The sequence below is a fragment of the Dromiciops gliroides genome, chromosome 3 (assembly GCF_019393635.1).
Source record: "Dromiciops gliroides isolate mDroGli1 chromosome 3, mDroGli1.pri, whole genome shotgun sequence".
Classification (NCBI taxonomy): domain Eukaryota; kingdom Metazoa; phylum Chordata; class Mammalia; order Microbiotheria; family Microbiotheriidae; genus Dromiciops; species Dromiciops gliroides.
This window is the reverse complement of record NC_057863.1, coordinates 619,647,245-619,668,049: the sequence shown is the minus strand read 5'-3', so window position 1 is coordinate 619,668,049 and position 20,805 is coordinate 619,647,245. Positions and strand designations below refer to the sequence as shown.

Genomic DNA, 20,805 nt, shown 5'->3' with positions numbered 1-20,805 from the left:
AATCTGTCTCAGTAGGACAGGGGTGGTGGAATGGGGGTGGGGGGTAGGGAGGATGGGATACCAAAAGGGCCTCTTGGCAGAAAGTTTGGGAACCACTCTTGCTAAAAATGAAAGTTTCCAGATTTGGGCGAGACAAATCGTCTCCAAGCAGGCACTGGTCTTCAGAATTAGCGTAGACCTAGTGGACATCTGGGAAAGGGGAGGGTTTTTATGCTCAAGGCTTAATGGGTCTGAAAACCCCCCTCCTCTTCCCTCTCCCCCTCTCCCCTTCTCTTTTCAGTGGAAAACACTTGGGGGAACTATAGTTTATAAAACAAACTTGGCCCTTGTCACAGTTTGACCCTAGAAGAAAATTGAGCATTCTCTTCTTGGTAACCTAAACATGCCCCTGAGTTGGTTTTCATCCAGGCAGATTTTGAAGACTGGACGGATTCCTGGTTCATTCATGGAATGATCATTTAAGATTCAAATAGAGTTATTGGGGGAACTAGTTTGTGGAGCCTGGGTTGGACCCAGGAATAAAATTTGGAACTCAAAACTTTATTTGTTTGTTTATTTTTTTTTAATGAGGTAGTTGGGGTTAAGTGACTTGCCCAGGGTCACAGAGCTAGTGAGTGTTAAGTGTCTGAGGCCGGATTTGAACTCAGGTCCTCCTGACTCCAGGGCCGGTGCTCTATCCACTACGCCACCTAGCTGCCCCCCCGAACTCAAAACTTTAAATTAAAATGTTCATTAAAATTAAAAATGAACAAATAAATGCTTGTTGGCTTGAATCCATAAAGTAGGGATGATAATACTACCGTTACTACTTACCCCACCAAAGTGGAAGGATCCTGGATTGAGAGCTAGGAGGCTGTCTAGTCTAACTCTCTCTCTCTCTTTTTAACTGAGGCACAGAGAGGTGAAGTGACTTCATGCAGGTAGTAAGTATCAGGCCTGGGATTTGAACCCAGGTCCTCTGACTCTTCCACTATCCGTGGTTTTTGGTAATGCAACAGGATTTCACCCTGGTGTGGTGATCAAATAAGATTGAGAAAGGAAAAGAGTTTTGTGAAGCTTACGGTGCTTGGTAAATGCTGAATGTTATCATTCTGTAGAAATGAGGGGGTTGGCTTTACTATTGTCTAAGATCCCACCAACCAGACAACAGGGACCCTGCCCCATTTCCAGACTGCCTTCTGACTTGGTTGAATGAGCTCGCCAACAGCCAGGAACACAGAGGGAGGAGGTAGGGACTGGTTCCCCCTCCTGCCTTCCCAACACCCCCATTCATTCCATGCCCTTCTGAAGTGTCCCTGCATATACTTATAGACAGTAGCTTTCTCCTAGCCCTTCTTCTTAAGCCTTTGCCTCGGTATCTGGATAGAATTTCTCATGAAATCGAAGTGAAAAGAAGGTAGAAAAGTCAGGTTAGGACAAAGCAACATCCCTGGGGAAGTGGACTGAGGTTCTAGAGAAAAGGGGACATCACATGCCTCAAGTGCCTGAGACTGGCATGCACGGTGAAGTCTGGAGCTCAAGACCTGGGTTCTAATTCCCCTCTGCTACTGGCCAGCTGAGTGATATTGATTTACTCCCCCTTTAAAATGAGGAGGAAGAACTAAATTGACCTCAAAGGTCCCTTGTAGCTCTCATGATCCTAGGAGAGTCTGATGGAAGAGTGCAGCCCACTTTAGACTACCCAAGCATTTCCTGGTCAGAGAATCTGATTCATTAACTTCTTCCCTTTGATTACCCGAAAGGTCTGTAATATTAAATTACCTTCCTTAAAGTCTTGAACACCCAAGCAAATGAATTCACCAGTTGGAAATGCCTAATCTAATATACCTTACCCATTAACAACTCTGTTTTCTAAGGATTGGGCTCTTTCTCTTCTCTCTGCAGTGTGGCCAGAGGAATTTATTTCAAGGTCCAGCTGTGCCCTTTATTAGCCACATGACTGGGCAAGTAATTTCATTTCTCAGAGTCTGTTTGTCTGTCTGTGAAATGGGGTCAGCACCACTCACAGGTCCCATCTCACAGGATGCTTCAGGGATCAAATGTGAGAATGGATATGAAGTGACTTGTAAGATGGAAAATGCTAAATGAAGATCAAACTGTTATTAGTGGTTAGAGGGTCAGCCTGGGAACTCTGGGAAGACTGAAGTGCAAATCTCCCCTCTGACACCTACTGGCTGGGGAACCCTAGACCAGACACTTAATGTCTCAGGGTAGGGAATTTTCTTTCTCTCTCCTCTCCTCCTCCCTCCTCTCTCTCTCTCTCTCTCTCTCTCTCTCTCTCTCTCTCTCTCTCTCTCTCTCTCTCTCTCTCTCTCTCTCTCCCTCTCTCTCTCCCTCTCCCTCCCTCTCCCTCCCTCTCCCTCTCCCTCCCTCTCCCTCCCTCTCTCCCTCCCTTTCTCCCTCCCTCTCCCTCCCTCTCTCTCCCTCTCTCTTCCTCTCTCTTCCTCTCTCTCCCTCCCTCCCTCCTTCCCTCCCTTTTTTGAAATAGGACTGAGCAACTTCTCTGCAGAGGAATATATATGTATGTGTAAATGAATATATACTTGTGTGTTTATGTGTATATTGTGTGCATATATACATTAGAAAGAGTGAGAGAGGGAGGGAGGAGGGAGGAGAGGAGAGAAATCATTAACTTGCTTTAGTAGAATGATTTTCCCTATCAGGGAGTTCCCTGTGTGAATGCAATTACAGATCCAGAACCTTATCCCATTATCATTTATCTCATCCATTTTACCTAGTTCAATGAAATTTAAATAGGAACAGTCATAGAATAAATCACAAGCCTGTTATTTCTATATTTAACATTATATAACCTAGGCCACAGGTATAGAAAATAAGTGTATTTTTGTAGCCAAATAAAAATGTTAAGATGTGAGTTCATCTTTCTGTAGGGTCACTGAGAGCATCCTTGGGACAACTGTATTAGCAGATAGGACAGCCGGGATGATATGTGTCTCATCCCAGCTAGTCCCATAAAGTTGCTATTTCTTCAACTAGGTCTCTGTATTTTGTAGCTTGGAGATTGAGTTTTTGGTATGACGACATCTATTAAATGCTGTTCACACGGATTTTTTCCTCCTGGTGATTGCTGGCAACAGTTTGGTCTGAGATGATACTCTAATGAGTTCTGGCAGCTTATTGTTTGAGAGCTACAGTAAAGTTTGAGGTCTGTATTTGTCTATTTCTCTTTCCACGGTGTCACTTAGTTGCCACTAACATTCCATAGATATGGTAACGCCTAGAATTTGTCAGACAGGAAACCACTGAAAGCTACCTTCCTGCTCTCTTCTCTACAGAAGAAAGGGGTATGGAATATTATATAAACTATCAAACTTAATTGACATGTTCGCTGATTTCGTTAAACCCTTTTTCCTCTTTCTGTTTTCTTTATTACAAGGGATAGCTCACTAGGTGAGGGATGGGCAGACATGTTTAGAAATGAAGGTGATATAAAAACATAAGATGTCAACAAGACAACCAAACCCGTTCATTCTTAGCTTCCTATTAGTTAATAAGTCGGATATGACATGCTATAACAGAAGGAGTACTGAACTGGAAATCAGAAAGCTCAAGTTGGGCTGGTCTCTTCACTATCTACCTATGTGACCTTGCCCACAGTTAACTCTTTCAACCTCTTTCAAATGAGAGGGTTGGAGGAGGTGATCTTTAAGGGCCCTCTCAGCTCTAACATGCCATAGGTATTCCAAGATCTCTCCCAACTCTGACATTCTAGATCTTAAATCCTTCCATTTCTGCTCTTCTGAGTTCTTTAAAAGTACATTTATTTATTTTTATACATATTTACAATTTTTAAAATCCTGCTCACAAATGTGCTTAATACTCACAGGGGTGTTCACCTCTATCCTGTTTGTTTTGTTTTGGTTTTTTTGCTGGGCAATGAGGGTTAAGTGACTTGCCCAGGGTCACACAGCTAGTGTCTGAGGGCAGATTTGAACTCAGGTCTTCCTGAATCCAGGACTGATGATTTATCCACTGCACCACCAAGCTGCCCCCAACGGTGCTTCATCCAACAAAATTAATTTCCACATTGACCATGACTGAAAATGTATCTATCTATCTATACACACATATGTGTATACATACATATACATAGAATTTTATAATTTTATATATTATATATATATATATATGTAATATATACATCTCACTCTATATCTTTCTGGCAGGAGGTGAGTGGCCTGTCCCAACTTTGGTCTTCTGGACTGATGGTTTATCATCACATTGCTCAGATTTCTAAAGTCTTTTAAAGTTCCTTTTCTGCATAATATCGTCATCATGATATAAATCATTCTTTTAATTCTGCTCCCTTTACTGTGTCACATCATCGAGGTCTTCCTCTTTTCCCCTGAACTATTTCAGCATTTCTTATGTCATGATAGTATATTCCTGTACATTTTCTATGCCATGATTTATTAAGCTTTTCCCTAAAAGGGGAAAGGCAATCACTTAGATTCTATTTGGGGGGGGGGGGGTCGGGGCAATGAGGGTTAAGTGACTTGCCCAGGGTCACACAGCTAGTGTTAAGTGTCTGAGGTCAGATTTGAACTCAGCTCCTCCAGAATCTAGGGCCGGTGCTTTATCCAGTGAGCCACCCAGCTGCTTCAATCCCTTAGATTCTAAATTTTAGTTTCTGTGAAATCTGACATTCTCTATTCTAAGGCCCTTTCTGGCTCTGATATTCTTTGTTCCCAGGAGCTCCCTGAGCTCTGATATTCTGTGTCTTAAGGTTCCCTTCTTCTCTAACATTCTATATTTTAAGGTCCCTTGTAGCCGTGATACTAGGTAATTCATCTTTTTTTTTTTCTTTCAAAATTACAGCCTGGTCATTTCCACCCCACTCATGATGTCACACACTTTGTGGCTCTGGCTGCTGGGCAGGGTCAGAGAACTGCCTGCTCTCATTGAGAGTATGGGCCTCTTTGGGTCATCCGTGGGGAATGAGACCTTCTAAGTGGAGGCATCTCGCCTTATAGAACTGCTTGCTTCATTTGCCCTTTCCCTCTGCCACCCTCCACCCAGAGGGATCCCCCCTCCCCATCCAGTTGCCATTCTGAGTCAGTGATCGCATATTTTCTGAGGTCCCTGTCCCCACCCCTTCCCACACACTGGTTGAAAGGCCCCTCATTGTTTCTCTGAAACAGAATCCTGCATCCCTGTGAACTGTGATCTGTCTGGATGTCATCTGAAACTCGCCATGAAATGGCCCTGGCCAGCTCGGGGCATTCATCCTAAGTCCCCACTTTGCATGGACCTGGGACTTGGGGACAAAAGTGTTTGTGGATTGAAACTTGGCAGGTCCCGGGGCCCCTGTGAATTCCTCCTTTGTGTGAATATAGAACAGCCAATTTCTTTCCAACCGAACACAAGGGATATCATTCCCAATTATGCAGCCTGGCAGGCAGAGGTGTGTTTAATAGAACAGTTAAGAAGTCTCTTTGTTGTGGAAGCCAATAGCGCTGCCAGACACCTAGCTCTGTGCGTATCTCCAGGAAGCTGGAACAGTTCAGGAGCCTCAATTCCCAGTGTTAGGAACAAATCTGGTACACAATGGAAAAAGAAATGAGCTGAGAGGCAGGAGACTCTGGGTCCCAGTCTTGAATCTTTAAGCCATGACAACTCAGTCTGGTACAATGGAAAGAACTCTGGATTGGAAGCCAGAGGATCTGGATTCGAATCCTAAATCTGTCACTACCCGTGTAACCTTTGACAAGTTCCCTTTTTTTGCTTCCCTGGGTCTGTAAAATGAGGGGTCTGGTCTTGGTGACCTTAAAGGTCTCCCCCAGCTCAAAATCTGTGATATTAATTCATTACACGTCTCTGGATCTCAGTTTCCTCATCTAGAAAATTAGGTGTTTGGGTTTGATAACTTTAAAGTCTCTTCTAACTCTAAACCTATGAAAGTATTCTTCATGTTCTGATCCTTCATCTTCTCATCTGTAAAATGAGAGAGAATATTGGATTTGGAAAATCTAAGTTCATATTCTAGTCCTGCCACTTACTGTCTATGTGATAGATCCTCCCTATGCCTCAGTTTCCTTGTCTGGAGATCTCTAACGCCTACCAGAGACAGTCTCCCTTTTCTGCTGGTCTCTTCTCAGCTCCTTCCAACATTCTCTGTTCCAAAGGCCAACTCTAGACACTCTAGAAGTTTTTCTGGGTTTGGATCCAGACCCTGTGCTAAATGTGTTGTCTGAGCACAGCCCCAGGCCTGCATTTTCTCACCACTAGGAAAGCTTGCTACTGTTCTCAGCTTCTCAAGGACATGTTAGTACAGGGCAAGGTTATAGAAATCCAGTAAAGGTGGGGGACTGGAGCATCCAAGGGGAAGAACATTAACTGCTCCCTCTGCTGTGTTCCCATCCCAGGGGGCGTCATGCCTACCTGGGGGATGTTCACAATCTGTGTCTTACCTCTTGGGGTTCTGGTTCCCAGCCCTTGGATGAGTGAGAATAGGGTTTGCATTTACTCTGGGCACTAGGCCTAGGGTGTTTTATGATCTCTATTTGTGTACAATTAAATTATTTGTATGTTGGGAATCTCTGGGTGAGCCTGAGCCTTTGTTCTCTTAGGGCCTCTTAACCACCTGTGCTGATGGTCACTGTACCCCTCCCCCCAGCCCCACCCTGTGCTAACCTTTCCTACTGCCTTCCTTGTCCGCTGCATCTGAGACGATGCTGTGCAATGCTGTGAGACTACCAGGCAAAGAATAACCTTTTAATATGCTTTTAAAAACGACAGATGGAGAGTCTCGACCCTTGATTAAGACGCCTGGTTCTGTGTGCTCTGTTGCAGGTGAACCTTGAACCCAAGACTTTAGCATGAAGGGCTGTTGGAAGGTGTCCCCTGAATCCCTTCTGGTGACAGCTGGTAGGTACCAGGCTCTGTTGGGTAATGCTCTGCACCTTGAGAGAGTCACGGAGTGTCAGTGGGGGAGAAACTGTCATGATTTTGCCTATGAAGATCCCTAATTTTAAGCACAATGCCTAACACATAGTAAGGAGTGGGGGAAGGGAACAGGCATTTATTAAGCACTTACTATATGTCAGGAATGGTGCTGAGCACTTTACAGATATTTTCATTTGATCCTTATAACTCTGGAAGATAAGTGTTATTATGGTCCTTGTATTACAGATGAGGAAACTGAGGCAAGCAGAGGGTAAGTGACTTGCCCAGGGTGACACAGCTAGTAAGGCTGGACTTGAACACAGATCTTCCTGACTCCAGATCCAGCACTCTGTGCACAATGGTGCCACCTAGTGCTTAACAAATGTTTATCGAGTAATTGGCTCATGGGATCATAGATAGGGGCAGCTGGGTGACACAGTGGATAAAGCATTGGTCCTGGAGTCAAGAGGACGTGAGTTCAAATCTTACCTGAAATACCTGTGTGACCTTAGGCAAGCCACTTAACCCCAATTGCCTTAAAACATCCAGTCATCCTGATGTATATCTTGCCATTGGACCCAGATAGCTCTGGAGGAGAGAGTTAAGTTGGTGACTTTGCACAGCCCTCCCTCACTTCAGTCCAAGTCAGTGCAAGTCATGACATCTGTCATGGCCTCTTTGAGAATGAAGGACAAATAACAACAAGGATCATAGATCCTGAGCTGGAAGGGACATCAGACTGAATGATGTGACTATCTAGTCTAGCCTCTTTATTTTACTGAAGAGAAGAATGAGGCCCAGAGAGGTCCTAAGTACAAGTGGCAGAGCCGAAATTTGAACTCAGGCCCCTAGGTTCCAAAGCCAATGCTCATCCAACTGTCACACATTATTTCCCACTGAGGCAGAGGGATGCAGTAAATACAGAGCCTGCCTACAAGTTAGGAAGCCCTGAGCTCAAATCCAGCCTCTGAACACATGCAGGCCATATGACCTTGGACAAGTCACTTGCAGTGACCCAGGGAATTCTTAAAGACTATATGTTAGCAAGTAGATTTAGATATACAATAGGAGAGGAAGTTTCCGAACCAAAAGTTCCCTAGACCAATGAGATCATAGATCTGATCTCTTCCCTCCCACCCCAAAAAGCTGACATATATACTGTTTATTAAGGTTTGCAAAAGGTTTTGTATCCATTCTCTATTTAAACCACAGTTCTGTGAGTTAAGTTTTATCCCCACGTTAGAGATAAAGAAACTGAGTCTGAAAGAAGCAGAACTGCCCAAGGTCATCTAGCTAGCAAGCATTTTGTTCTTCAGTTGTTTTTTCAGTGGCATCTGACTCTTTGTAAAAATACTGGAGTGGCTTGTCATTTCTTTCTCCAGCTCATTTTACAGATGAGGAAACTGAGGCAAATAGTGACTTGCCCAGGGTCACGCAGCTAGTAAGTGTCTGAGGCTGGATTTGAACTCGGGAATATGAATCTTCCTGCCTGCAGGCCCAGTGCTCTGTGCACCCCCTAGCTGCCCCTAGGAAGTATGGGAGGTATAATTTGAGCCCAAGGCTTCTTGAGTCCAACTCCATGCCTTCCATTATGCTGTACTGCCTCTAACCATGAAGAGAGAGTTTGGTGTAGTGGATGTCCTGGGGCCAGGGCCTGTTGGCTTTGACCATTAGGAGCCTTGCACCCATGGTTGGGTCACTGACCTGCCTTTCTCAGCCTCAGTTTCTTCAGTTGTCAAATGGGTAATAACCCTTGCTTTCTGCCATCTCATAGGGTTGTTGGGAAGGGAGCACTTTGTAAACTGGGAGCTAGGAGGAGGAAAAGGAAGAGGAAAAGGAAGAGGAGGAGGACAACGACGGGGTCCTCCAGGATGTTTTGCCTGGACTCAGCCATCCTCCACATGCCTGAGGTTGCAGAATTAGCCCCTTTCCATCCGTCCCAAAAGAAGGGAGCTCAACACTAAGTTTAGCTCTACTGGGTGCTCTGTGTTAGCACAAGCCCAAGAAAGAGCAAAGCAGGAGACTGGGGTGGCTGGTCCCCCCTCCTCAGTCCCAGGCTCCGATAGGAAGATGAGCATCTGCACATGCTTTCAATCTATTCCAGGACCTGTTTGGGGAACCAACATTGAAAGCAACGGAGTGAGTGGGAAACACGTCCATACAGTGGCCAGTCTGGACTCCTTTCCCTTTGGTCCCATGGCGGGGAGCACCAAGATGGGGCAGGGTATGAGGGGACAGAGGCATTTGAATCCATCAATCACTCGATCAATCAAGCTTATTAAGCCCCAACTGCGTTAAGCAAGGATGCAAATACACCCAGGTGATGAGCCTTCTTTATGGAACATACAGTCTGCATCAGGAACCCCTCCTTCAATCCCATAGAGGCAAAGCTTATTGCTTTTTTCAGCTTTCTATCCTTGGTCAGCAGAAATTTAACCACGGTGGTCAGCTGGCACATAGTAGGCATTTAATCCTTTCTTATCGAGTGAGGTTTTGTCACAGCCTAAATTAGAGTTGATCAGAGAACGGTATGTGCTGACCCCTTGGTCTGCCCATAAGAATTTGAGCTTTAAATAGCATAGCCCAAAATACCTTAAAAAACACACACACACACACACACAACTATTTTTAAACCAAGGGACGGATGTTGATTCGCCATAATTATCTAATGAGAAAATGCCTCTGTGGCACCGGGGGTTCAGATGGCAGGATAAGTAATCCCTGTTTTGAGGACTGGCAGGAATGCAGGATTAAAAGCAAGACTGTGCCCATCTAGGGCCCAAAACTGTGTCCCATGGATGCTAAAAATATGATTGTCCTGAGGCGATGAGAACCATTACCTTCCCTGGGCTCCAACCCTCTTCTGACTCACGCTGATTAGCCCAAGCCAGCCTGAGCTTCTAAATCAACAAAATACTTTTTGAGGGTCTGTTTGATCAAGCACCGGACTGAGTGCTTCCTTCCGGGCAGGGGTACAAGGCTGATGCCTGCAAAAAGCAGCACTGTGAGGACTTGGGCTAGGTAGAACAATGGATAGAAAGCACCAGGCCTGGACAGAGAAGACTCATCTTCCTGCGTCGACATCTAGCCTCAGATACTGACTAGCTGTGTGACCCTGGGCAAGTCACTTCACTCCGTTAGCCTCAGTTTCCTCATCTATAAAATGAGCTGGAGAAGGAAATGGCAAACCGCTCCTGTATCTTTGCCAAGAAAGCCCCAAATGGGGTCCCAGAGACTCAGACATGATTGAAAAATGACTCAACAACAAAAATCAGGAGATGGGCTAGATCGGGACTTCTTAAACTTTTTTTCCACTCATGAGCCCTTTTGGCCCTAGGTAAACAGGTATATAAAATAGGTATACGTAACCTTTTGCTATTGCCCAATTTTTCACGACCCCCATATAAGGTCACGACCCACAGTTTAAGAAGCTAGGGAGTAGATGACCTCTGGGGTCCCTTCCAGAACTAGATATAGGATCTGGTGCTCCTGAAATTTCTTCGAACAAGTTGTCCCGCTAGGCTGGAATACCAGCCCTTCCTCAATCTCGGAATCCTTCGCTTTCTTCTCTGAGCTCAGCTTGTCAATGCACCTCCTCTGGGAAGCCTTCCCTGATTTCTTTATTTGTTAGCTCTCTCTCCCCTCCTTCTTTCCTCCCATGGGACACCCTTCTCCACCATAGAAACCCCTTGAGGGCAGAGACCGTTTTGCTTTTTGTCTCCATCTTCCTAGCACTTTGGAAATCAACGAAAGGATCAACTAACACTCACTAAGTGCCTACTGTGGGAGAGCGTGAGAATACAAAGGTGGAACAGTCTCTGATTTCACACGCACACAGTAGGTGCTTAATAAATGCTTTTTAGATTAGGCTAAAAATTTTAATCCATCAATCAACAAGGTATGGAGAAGCATTCCCCCAGTGTACACTAGAAAAATCAATAGAAGGTGGAGATTTTTAGCCAGGAGAGGAAAAGACTTAAGAGAGAAAGGATAATTGTTTTCTAGTATTTGAAAGGCTGTCACCTAGAAGGGAGGAGGAAGGGAACAGATGTTTATTAAGCACCTACTATGCACTAAGTATTTCACAGATAGCATCTCATTCCCTGAAGAGGGAACAAATTTTTCTCTTGGCCCCCAGAAGGCAGAACTAGGAACAACGGTAAGGAGTTGTAGAGTAACAGATTAGGCCTGGAAAGCAAAATACAGATTTACAAAATAATAAGGATGATGGCTATTATCAACAATAACAACCATCACAAATCACCGATAATAATGACTGACATCATCGATAACATGACAACAAATAATATTGTCAATAATAATGATGAGCATTATCGATAACAACAATTATTAGCAATAATAATGATGGCTATTATCAGGAATAATGGTGATGATTATCCATAATCATGATGATTATCCATAATCACAATAATCCCTAGAATTGTACAAATATCATCTTATTTGTTCCTCACGGCAGCCCTGTGAGGTAGGGGCTATGATTATCCCCTTTTTACAGATGAGGAAAAGGACAGTGCTAGAATTAAGAAGACTTGGGGAAAGCTTCCTGTAGAAGGTGAGACTCTGTTGTTGTTGTTTGTCCTTCATTCCTGAAGAGGACCATGACACTGGGGTGATGTCATGACTTGCAGTGAATCAGATTTAAGTGAGGAAGGGCTGTGCAAGGTCACCAACCTCACTCTCCTCCAGAGCCATCTGGGTCCAGTGGCAAGATATACATCAGGAGGACTGGAGATGGCCCCAGATGTTTTAAGGCAATTGGGGTTAAGTGACTTCCCCAGGGTCACACAACTAGTAAGTGTCTGTGGGTAAGATTTGCATTCAGGTCCTGGGAATTAAAGGAAGACAGGGATGAGGAGTGAGAGCATTCCAGGCATGGGGGAGAGCCAGCACATAAATTGACTGACTCACCAGTCCTGTTGCCTCTTGAGGTTTAGTTTACTCATCTGTAAAATAAGGGGGTTGGGGGCAGCTAGGTGGTGAAGTGGATAAAGCACTGGCCCTGGATTCAGGAGGACCTGAGTTCAAATCCAGCCTTAGACACTTGACACTTACTAGCTGTGTGACCCTGGGCAAGTCACTTAACCCCAATTGCCCCGCAAAAAAAGGGGGGGGTTGGAGTGAGTGGCCCTTCTGGCTCTAGGTCCATGGTCTTAGAATCTTAATCAGGAGGAAGGTTAGGTCAGAGGAGAGCTGAATATAACAGTCACCACCAGTAATGGAATTGCCATGCTTGGCTTCATATTGCCTGCCTCACCCCCATCCATGCATCCATCCATCCATGGACACCATCCCAGATGAATCTAAGCCCATCACCTGCCATGATATTTTGCAGGTACAGAGTCCCTCTGGCCTCTGGAAGGGGAAGATCTTGTTTTGGGGTGGAGGCAGGATAATAACAAGTCGGGCGTTTAAGAGATGAGTCAAATCAGCACCTCAGCCACCTGGTGTGTGACCGGGCAAAGACCCGGGAGCTGCATTTCCTGACCAGTCACTTGTTGAATAATCATGATAATACTCTACAAGCCCAGTCCACTGATGCCTCATGGGCTGTGCAAGTGCCCCTGACTATTCAGATGCCCTGCCCTCAGAGCCTGGGTTCGGACCAAGCTGGAGAGTCTTCCCCTCTGTTTGCCCACAGAGACTCTGAGAAGCTCAAGATCCCCAGGTTGCTTCAGGGTGATAGGGTGGTTCAAGTCAGAACAACAAGGAAAAGCTTGTTCTTTTTTTTTTTTCCGGGGCAATAGGGGTTAAGTGACTTACCCAGGGTCACACAGCTAATAGGTATCAAGTGTCTGAAGCCGGATTTGAACTCATGTCTTCTTGAATCCAGGGCCGGTGCTTTATCCACTGAGCTACCTAGCTGCCCCCCGCAAAGGCTTGTTCTTAATAATAATAATAATAATAATAATAATAATAATATTTCTGTTGAACTTTCCATGTGAACAGTTGCTTAACATACTACTTTGTGACTGAAGTGATTCTTATTTAATGAGCTCTCTGTGCCTCAAGTTTCCTCATCTGTAAAATCGGCATAACAGCCCCTGCTCCCCAGGGTTCTCATGAGGCAGGAACAAGTGAAGTGGCATACATAGTCTTAAAGCAACATAGACGATGATGAGATCATGGCATCGTAGTGTTAGAACTTGGAGGGGCGGGGGGGGGGGGAGGGGGGGGACTTAGATGCTGTTGAGTTCATTTTCCTCATTTTACAGGTGAGGAAACAGGCACAGAATTGTTAAATAAATGGCCCAAGTAGTAAACAGCAAAACCCACAATTGAACCCAAGTCCTCTCCTTCTCAATCTACCACACTGTATTCCCTCCCCATAAATTTGAGTTATTATTTTGGTCATAGAAATAGGAAGAAGGATTGACCTGACTTGTGTAGAGATCTTTCAGTGAGAAAACTCTCTACAGATCAGTCAGTCATTCAACAAGCTTTTATTCAGTACTTAGCATGTGTAAGGACCTGTGCTAAGTGCCAGGGATAGGAACAGGGACGGGATCTGTGAGTGAGGAATTTCTGCCAATACAGGTAGGTCCTTTCCTTGTGTCTTAGAGCAAGGATCTCAACCTGGAGTTCATAGACTCCTTGATTTTTTTTGGGGGGGTGGGGGGTGAGTAAGGGCTGTGACTTTGGACAAGAAAAAAATTACATCCAGATCTCAACATTTATTTCCTTCATATTCATATTTTATTTTATGCACTTAAAAACATGGTTCTGAGAAGAGGACCACAGGCTTCAACAGATACTAAGGAAGGGGTCCTCTGAGACACCTACAAAAATGAGGAAGAATCGCAGGCTTAGAGAGTTGCCAAGGACACTGAGAGATTCCGTGATTTGCCCACAGTGACACAGCCAAATAGGAGACAAAGGTGGAACTTGAACCCATGTGTTCCTGGCAACCTCTCTCCACCTCTCAATAAAGAAAGAGAAAGTGAAGACATTCCCTGTCCTCACGGACATGAGGGTGTATACACAAGATAGATACACAGAGATGGAAAATTACCTTAGAGAGGCACAGACCAGCAATTCTCTAAAGCACATGGTCTTAGGGGGTGCTAGAAGCACTGAGACATTATAGTACCCTCGGACTCTGCGTTTGAACCCATTCTCCCCAGGAGACTGGTATGTGCAAAGGGAGAATGTACCCCCATATTGAGGGAGTACAGGATAATTTTTTTATGCCATCAGCACTGTCTAGCACGTTGTCTACTGTGTGTGTGTGTGTGTGTGTGAGAGAGAGAGAGAGAGAGAGAGAGAAACAGAGACAGAGAGAGATGGGAAAGACAGGTAACTATATATATATAGCTAACTACATATATACATACATAGATGTATATGTATGTATGTATATATCTGTATGCATATACATACACACATATGGAAGGTATGTATATATGTGTGCAGGTGTGTATATATTTACACACATATATGGAAGGGTTGTATGTGTGTATGTATATATCTGTGTATATATATATGCATATACATATACACATGGAAGGTATATCTATATGTGTGTAGGTATGTATATATCTCTGTGTGAGTATTCATACACATATATGGAAGGATTGTGTGTGTATATGTATAGAAAGTAACCTTAGAGGGGAAACACCTGGGAGGATCGGGGGGGGGGGGGGGAAGACTTTCTACATAAGTTTTGATAAGATCCTTTTCTTGCCCTCAGGGAGCTTATAGTCTAATGGGGAAAGGATAAAATCTATACCCAGATACATTTCATACAAATGAGATTATGATGGCGGCATGAGAGGAATGGAAAGTACTTTGAGATCTGAATTAATTTCCCTCTTCCCCATCTGTACCTTCCCTTCAGATCTTTGGGTGACGGTACCCCAGAAGAGAAGTTCAGGATTCGGCAGGAGGATTCTCCAGGTGGTCCCTTGAGAGCCGACTCCACGCATTTGTTTTGCCTTACTTTATAAACAAACACACCAGCCAACTTCTACCTGCTCAGTGTTTGTGGCGATGATGGCCCAATCCAAGGCCAATGGCTCCCACTATGCCCTGACCGCCATCGGTCTGGGGATGCTAGTGCTGGGGATCATCATGGCAGTGTGGAATCTCGTCCCGGGATTTAGCCACGCAGACAGACCGTCCATATATGGGAACAGCAGCAACCCCAGTGGCGGGATCCTCAAGAGCAAGACATTCTCCGTGGCCTATGTACTGGTGGGTGCTGGGATCATGCTCCTGCTCCTGTCCATCTGCTTGAGTATCCGGGACAAGAGGAAGCAAAGGCAAGGAGAGGAAGAGATAGCTAGAATCCAGCACAATGCAGCTGTTGGATCTCAGACCCAGGAAGAAGATAGGTAAGCCAGTGAGCGGCAAAAGGAAGCTGTGGGCTTGGAATTTTGTGGGAAGGAAGGGAAAAGAGTTCTCATTAATACACAAAGTTTGACTCCTGGATTTGTCCTTCAGTGTGTCATTGGACACACTGCTCTTTCCTTATAATATTAAGAGTCTGATGCTCTTCTTTGTCACCTCTGTGGGCCTGGGTGGCCTGAGCTAATGGGATGCCTTGTATTTGCTTTATTACAGCCAAGAAGAGGAGGAAGAATCCCACTCAAGATATTATGTCCCCAGCTATGAGGAAGTGATGAACACCAACTACTCAGAGGTGAGAGAATTGGACCAAAACCCCGGCATGAACATGTCTCTCCCCTCTTACGAGTCCCTGACGGGACTGGACGAGACAACTCCCACCACAGCCGTGGCTGACCCGGAGACCCACCCACCAGACAGACAGAACTCCAGGCTGGCAAAACGCCTGAAACCCCTGAAAGTGCGAAGAATTAAGTCAGAAAAGCTTCACTTGAAGGATTTTCGAATCAACCTGCCAGAAGGCAACCTGCCTCCTCCTACCATAGAACCCTTGACTCCTCCCCCACAGTATGATGAGGTCCAAGAAAAAGCAGCAGCGGACACCCGGCCACCAGCACCAAACTGAGCCCCCGATGACCCGGGACAGTGTTGGACAGGGCTCCGTTTTGCCAAGAGACTCCAAATGAGCTGCAATGGCTTAGAGTTCTAAAACTGATGGACCCCAGATACATGTGTGTATTATATTAACTTTGGTGGGAAGTCAGGGCAGAGGTCAAGGATGGGGATCAAGAATACTAAGCCAGATTGACATTCCACAAAAACGTACCTAGCAGAGATTGGAAAGAAAGACACATCTTAGACATCTCTATCTCTCAATGGAAGTTAAGGGCGCCTATTGCCTATCTTCAATAGTGTCCCTTCTCGATCCGACTTATTAGCAAGGATCACTCCGCTTTCCATCTAGGAAAGGAAAAGTTGTATTTTTTGTTTTGTTTGTCTTTGAGTGTTTGTGTGTGTGCTCCTTTTCCTGGTAGAAATGTGATTTTTATTTGTTTGTTTGTTTAAACAAGAAAAAGAAATGTCTCTGCCTTCACAAGCTTTTTGAAATGTTAGCAGGGCCACACGAGGGATTATTTTGTCAACAGGTTCACCTAGCAGCAGCATAAAAATGGCCTGGAACCCAGTGATTGGTCTTGGGAAGCCGATGAAGCTCTCAATTCTTTGAGGGCCAAAGGTCCGCCAGGCTTCCAACAATGGACAGGTGCTGGTCTCCTCTCCCTTATACCATTGAGAGGAAAAAAACCATTATTACCAAAAGCGTATATAAGATATCTGATGTTTTAAAAGGTTTCTTCTAAAAATTGTGCAACTGAGGTTTTTTTTTTAATAATAAAAAAATCATTTTGTATGTAGTATACCTGTGTCCTAAACTGCTCACCCAAAGAGCTCGGAGGCCTTGTACAGCTGAAAGGACATTGGTTTGTACTCAGAGGTTCTGGGGTTCGAATCCTTGCTCTCTCACTACTACTTACTACTACTCATATCATGTCTCTGGGCCTCATTTTCCTCATTTGGAAGATGAAGGGGTTGTATTAATGTTCAGTATTGTTTTTTTTTTCTTTACCACACCTATTATTTTTCCAGGGTAGAAAACTCCTAAGGAAGAACCCCCTCCCCTCCTGCCCCCAATAGTTTAGGTGGGCACCTTCTTTGCATCTCATAGTCCTAGAGTTGCCTGATGACACTGCGAGGCTTTTACTTGGCCAGGGTCACAGAGCTAGTCTGTGTCAGAGATGAGATCTGAACCCAGGTCTTTGTGAATCTGAGGCCAGTCCTAACCATTATTCAAGGCTGCCTCTAACTGTGAGATGAAAGGGATAGAGGGCAGCTAGGTGGAGCAGTAGATAAAGTACTGGCCCTGGATTCAGGAGGACCTGAGTTCAAATCCAATCTCAGACACTTGATATTAGCTGTGTGACCCTGGGCAAGTCACTTAACCCTCATTGCCCTGCGCCCCCCCCCCAAAAGGGTTAGAGACTGCACCTATGATCTCATTGAATAGGGAACTCCTGGGCTAAGAATAGTAAGTGCTTAATAAATGCTTATTGACTAAGGAAAATCCCTCTACCAGTCAGTCAGTAAGCATTTATTAAGCACCAGGTGCTATACTAAATGCTTTATAAATATTATCTTAAGTGCTGCTCTCAGTACCATCTCTGCAACTTAGATCCTCAGAGAGTTGCTGGGGGGGGCGGGTAGTAAGTAAGGGGGTTTACCCAGGTTCACATAGCTGATATGTGTGACCTGAAGGCAGTTCTTTCTGACTGTAAGGCTAGTTCTCCACTACCTCAATGCCTGCTTCTCTCCTGAGCTTTTAAGAATACTTTTTTTTTTTTTTTGCAGGGCAACGAGGGTTAAGTGACTTGCCCAGGGTCACACAGCTAGTAAGTGTCAAGTGGCTGAGGCCAGATTTGAACTCAGGTCCTCCTGAATCCAAGGCCAGTACTTTATCTACTAACCACCTAGCTGCCCCCAAGAATACTTTTTTGTTTGTTTGTTTGGGGTTTTTTTGCAGGGCAATGAGGGTTAAGTGACTTGCCCAGGGTCACACAGCTAGTTAAGTGTCAAGTGTCTGAGGCCGGATTTGAACTCAGGGAGTCCTGAATCCAGGGCCCGTGCTTTATCCACTGCACCACCTAGCTGCCCCCAAGAATACTTTTAATAAAGCATTTCATTTTAAAAAATTAAAAGAGCTAACATCTCTTTCAGACCTCCAATCTTAAGATCCTTGGATACCATTTATAAAACATCCTCCTTACAAAGACCCTGTGAGGTCGGTGGCACAAAAATCAGCCCATTTCTACAGATTAAAACACAGACTCGGAGGGGCAATGGGTCTTCCCTCTGGTCACTTATCTGGGAATTATCAGAGTCAAATTTGATACCATCTCTAGGGTACTTTTCCACTACCCTTCACTGCCTTCCTTTGCCATGCTAAGAGCTCACATTTTCCCAGGACTTTTAAGGTTTATAGAGCACAACAGCTCTGTGAGGTAGGTAGTATAGGTAGGGTTCATTCTCCCCATTTCATAGGTGAAGAAACTGAGGCTTAACTGAAATGACTCACCCAAGGTCACACAGCTAGGAAGTAGTGAAGCCCTGACCTCATAGCATATATATGTAGACAGAATGCTGGACTTCTAGTCAAGAAGAACTGGGTTCAGGTATCACCCTCTGACACCTACTAGCTCCATGATCCCAGGAAAATCACTGAACCTCTCTGGTCTTCTGCTTCTTTATTTGTAAGGTCTCTTTATGAGATACAGAGGCAATGAGATGGTGCAGTGGATAGAGGGTTTTATCTAGAGTTAGGAAGACCTGAATTCAAATTTGGCCACAGTCACACTGGGCAAATCACTCGGTTTGCCTCAGTTTCCTCATCTGTAAAATGGGGATACTAATAGCACTTACTTCCCAGTGTTGTCAAAAGGAGAGAATGAGATATTTGTAAAGCCCTCTGCAAACTTTCAAGCACAGTATAGATGCTAGTTGTTATTATTATTATTATTATTATTATTATTATTATTATTATTAATCATTCCCTGAGTCTATGCTATGGCCCAAGCTTGGATCTATAACCCTTTCCCTAAGTGTCTTTATGGTCTGTAAGCGGGTTTTGCTAGGGTGGTGAATCATAACAGAAGGAGAAAATGAGGAAATCTAACTTGGGAGCCTATGAAAGCAATTTAAATGATCCAGAAAATGCCTAGGTTTTAATCCAATTCTGTGACTAGGACAAGTGGGAAAAATGGAGAAATCTACAGACAGTTTCTTGGCATATAAGACACAGTCAGGAAAGTCAGAAACTGAATTAGAGCGACTCCCTGCTGGCTAAGGGAGTTTTTATTAGATAGATCAGCCACTAATATCTCACTGAGTAGCCCATACGGATAGCAACTTAAAAAAAATAAGATCGATGCCCTTTTCTTTTTCTTTTTCTGTTCTGTTTTTGTTTTGTTTTTTAAAATTAATTATTTTATTTTAATTTTTCTCAATTACATGTAAAGATCTTTTTTGAGTTTTACATTTTTCTCCCACCCTCCCTTCCCTTCCCCGCTCCTGAAGCCAGTAAGCAATTTGACAAAGGTTATACATTACAATCATGTTAAACATATTTTCACATTAATCAAAACAAAAGGAAAGAAAAACTAAATAAGAACAATAACCAAAAAGCAACAACAAAAGTGAAAATAGTCTGCTTCAGTCTGCATTCAGACTCCATAGTTCTTTTTCTGAATGTGGAGAGCATTTTCTACCATAAGTTCTTGGCATGGTCTTGGATCATTTGTATTGCTGGGAAGAGCCAAGTCCATCACAGTTGTTAATGCCCTTTTCTTTTTCCTTTTCATAGTCATTTTTAAATATGAATTGCCCACCTCTTCACCTCCTCCCCGAATTAGAACCCTCCATTGCTACAAAGAAAAGCATTACGCAAAATCCACCAACCCATTGATGGTGTATGCAGTATTCCTCACCCATAGTCCCCCACTCCTAAGAAGAGGAAAGAGTTCTTTCATTATCTGGTCCTCTGGACCACTCTTGGTCATTGAAAGTTCACCATTTACTTTAGTTTCTGATTTTTATCTTCACATGTTATGTTTGTTTATGTTTCTGTCTCATTATTTCTCCTAACCTTATTTATATCACTCTGCATCAGTTCATATAAGCTTCCCATGTTTCTCTGAATTCACACATACTTCTTACGATTCAGGAACATTCTATTATGTTCATATTCCACAATTTATTCAGCCATCTCCCCAAATCAATGGACACTTCATTTTCATTTTTTTACTTCTACAAAGAATATTTTTGGGGGAGGTGATTGGGGTTATGATCCTGCTCTTAGATATACCACAGCCTGGTCACACTCACATATGCTTCTTTATTTCCCTCTGTGTGAGATCAATTTTCTTTGAAAATTGAGGATTAATTATAGTTGTTTCCATTTCTTTAGCATTTTAAGTTTTACAACGCCCTTTTCCTTTAAGGACGCTGTGAGATAGAGAGTATTAAGTGTTATCCCCCTTTCACAAACGAGGAAATGAAGGTTCAGAAAGAAGTGACTTGCCCCAGGTCACATATCCAGGGAGTACCAGAAACTAGGATTTGAACCCAGAGTTCCTGAGTTCCTGACCCCAAGCCTAGTGCTCTTTCTACTACCTCATGCTTTTTGTATTTTCTGATGATCCCTCCTAAGCATGGAGGAGTAGGCAAATTGTACCCAGGCAACAACATCTCTTCTCCCGTATAAAGAAATCCTTAGGAAACAATGAGACCCAATACCATTAGACCCCAGTTCTGCTACTTCCCACCTGTGTGAAATCACTCCCCCTCTCTAAGTTTTCCAGATCTATAAAATGGGTTAGGCTTTACAGATGGGGAAACTGAGACTCAGTGAGGGGAAGTGATTTACCCAAGGTCATACAGCTCACAAGTGGCTGAGCAAGGATTGGAATGCAGGTCCCTGTCCCTTGA

The 20,805-nt window shown here is 44.1% G+C and overlaps 1 protein-coding gene across 2 annotated transcripts in view; it reads left to right on the top strand.

The window, feature by feature from the left end:
• The window catches only part of TMEM51 (transmembrane protein 51), a 75,258-nt gene extending 58,620 nt beyond the window's left edge, over positions 1–16,638 (top strand). For both annotated transcript variants that reach the window (XM_043996182.1, XM_043996183.1), the window contains exons 2-4: positions 6,814–6,888; positions 14,762–15,257; positions 15,487–16,638. In XM_043996182.1, coding sequence (XP_043852117.1) covers positions 14,914–15,257; positions 15,487–15,895 — 753 coding nt within the window. In that variant the 5' untranslated portion in view covers positions 6,814–6,888; positions 14,762–14,913 and the 3' untranslated portion in view covers positions 15,896–16,638. The remainder of the gene's footprint in view (positions 1–6,813; positions 6,889–14,761; positions 15,258–15,486) is intronic.
• Positions 16,639–20,805: the final 4,167 nt, after the last annotated feature.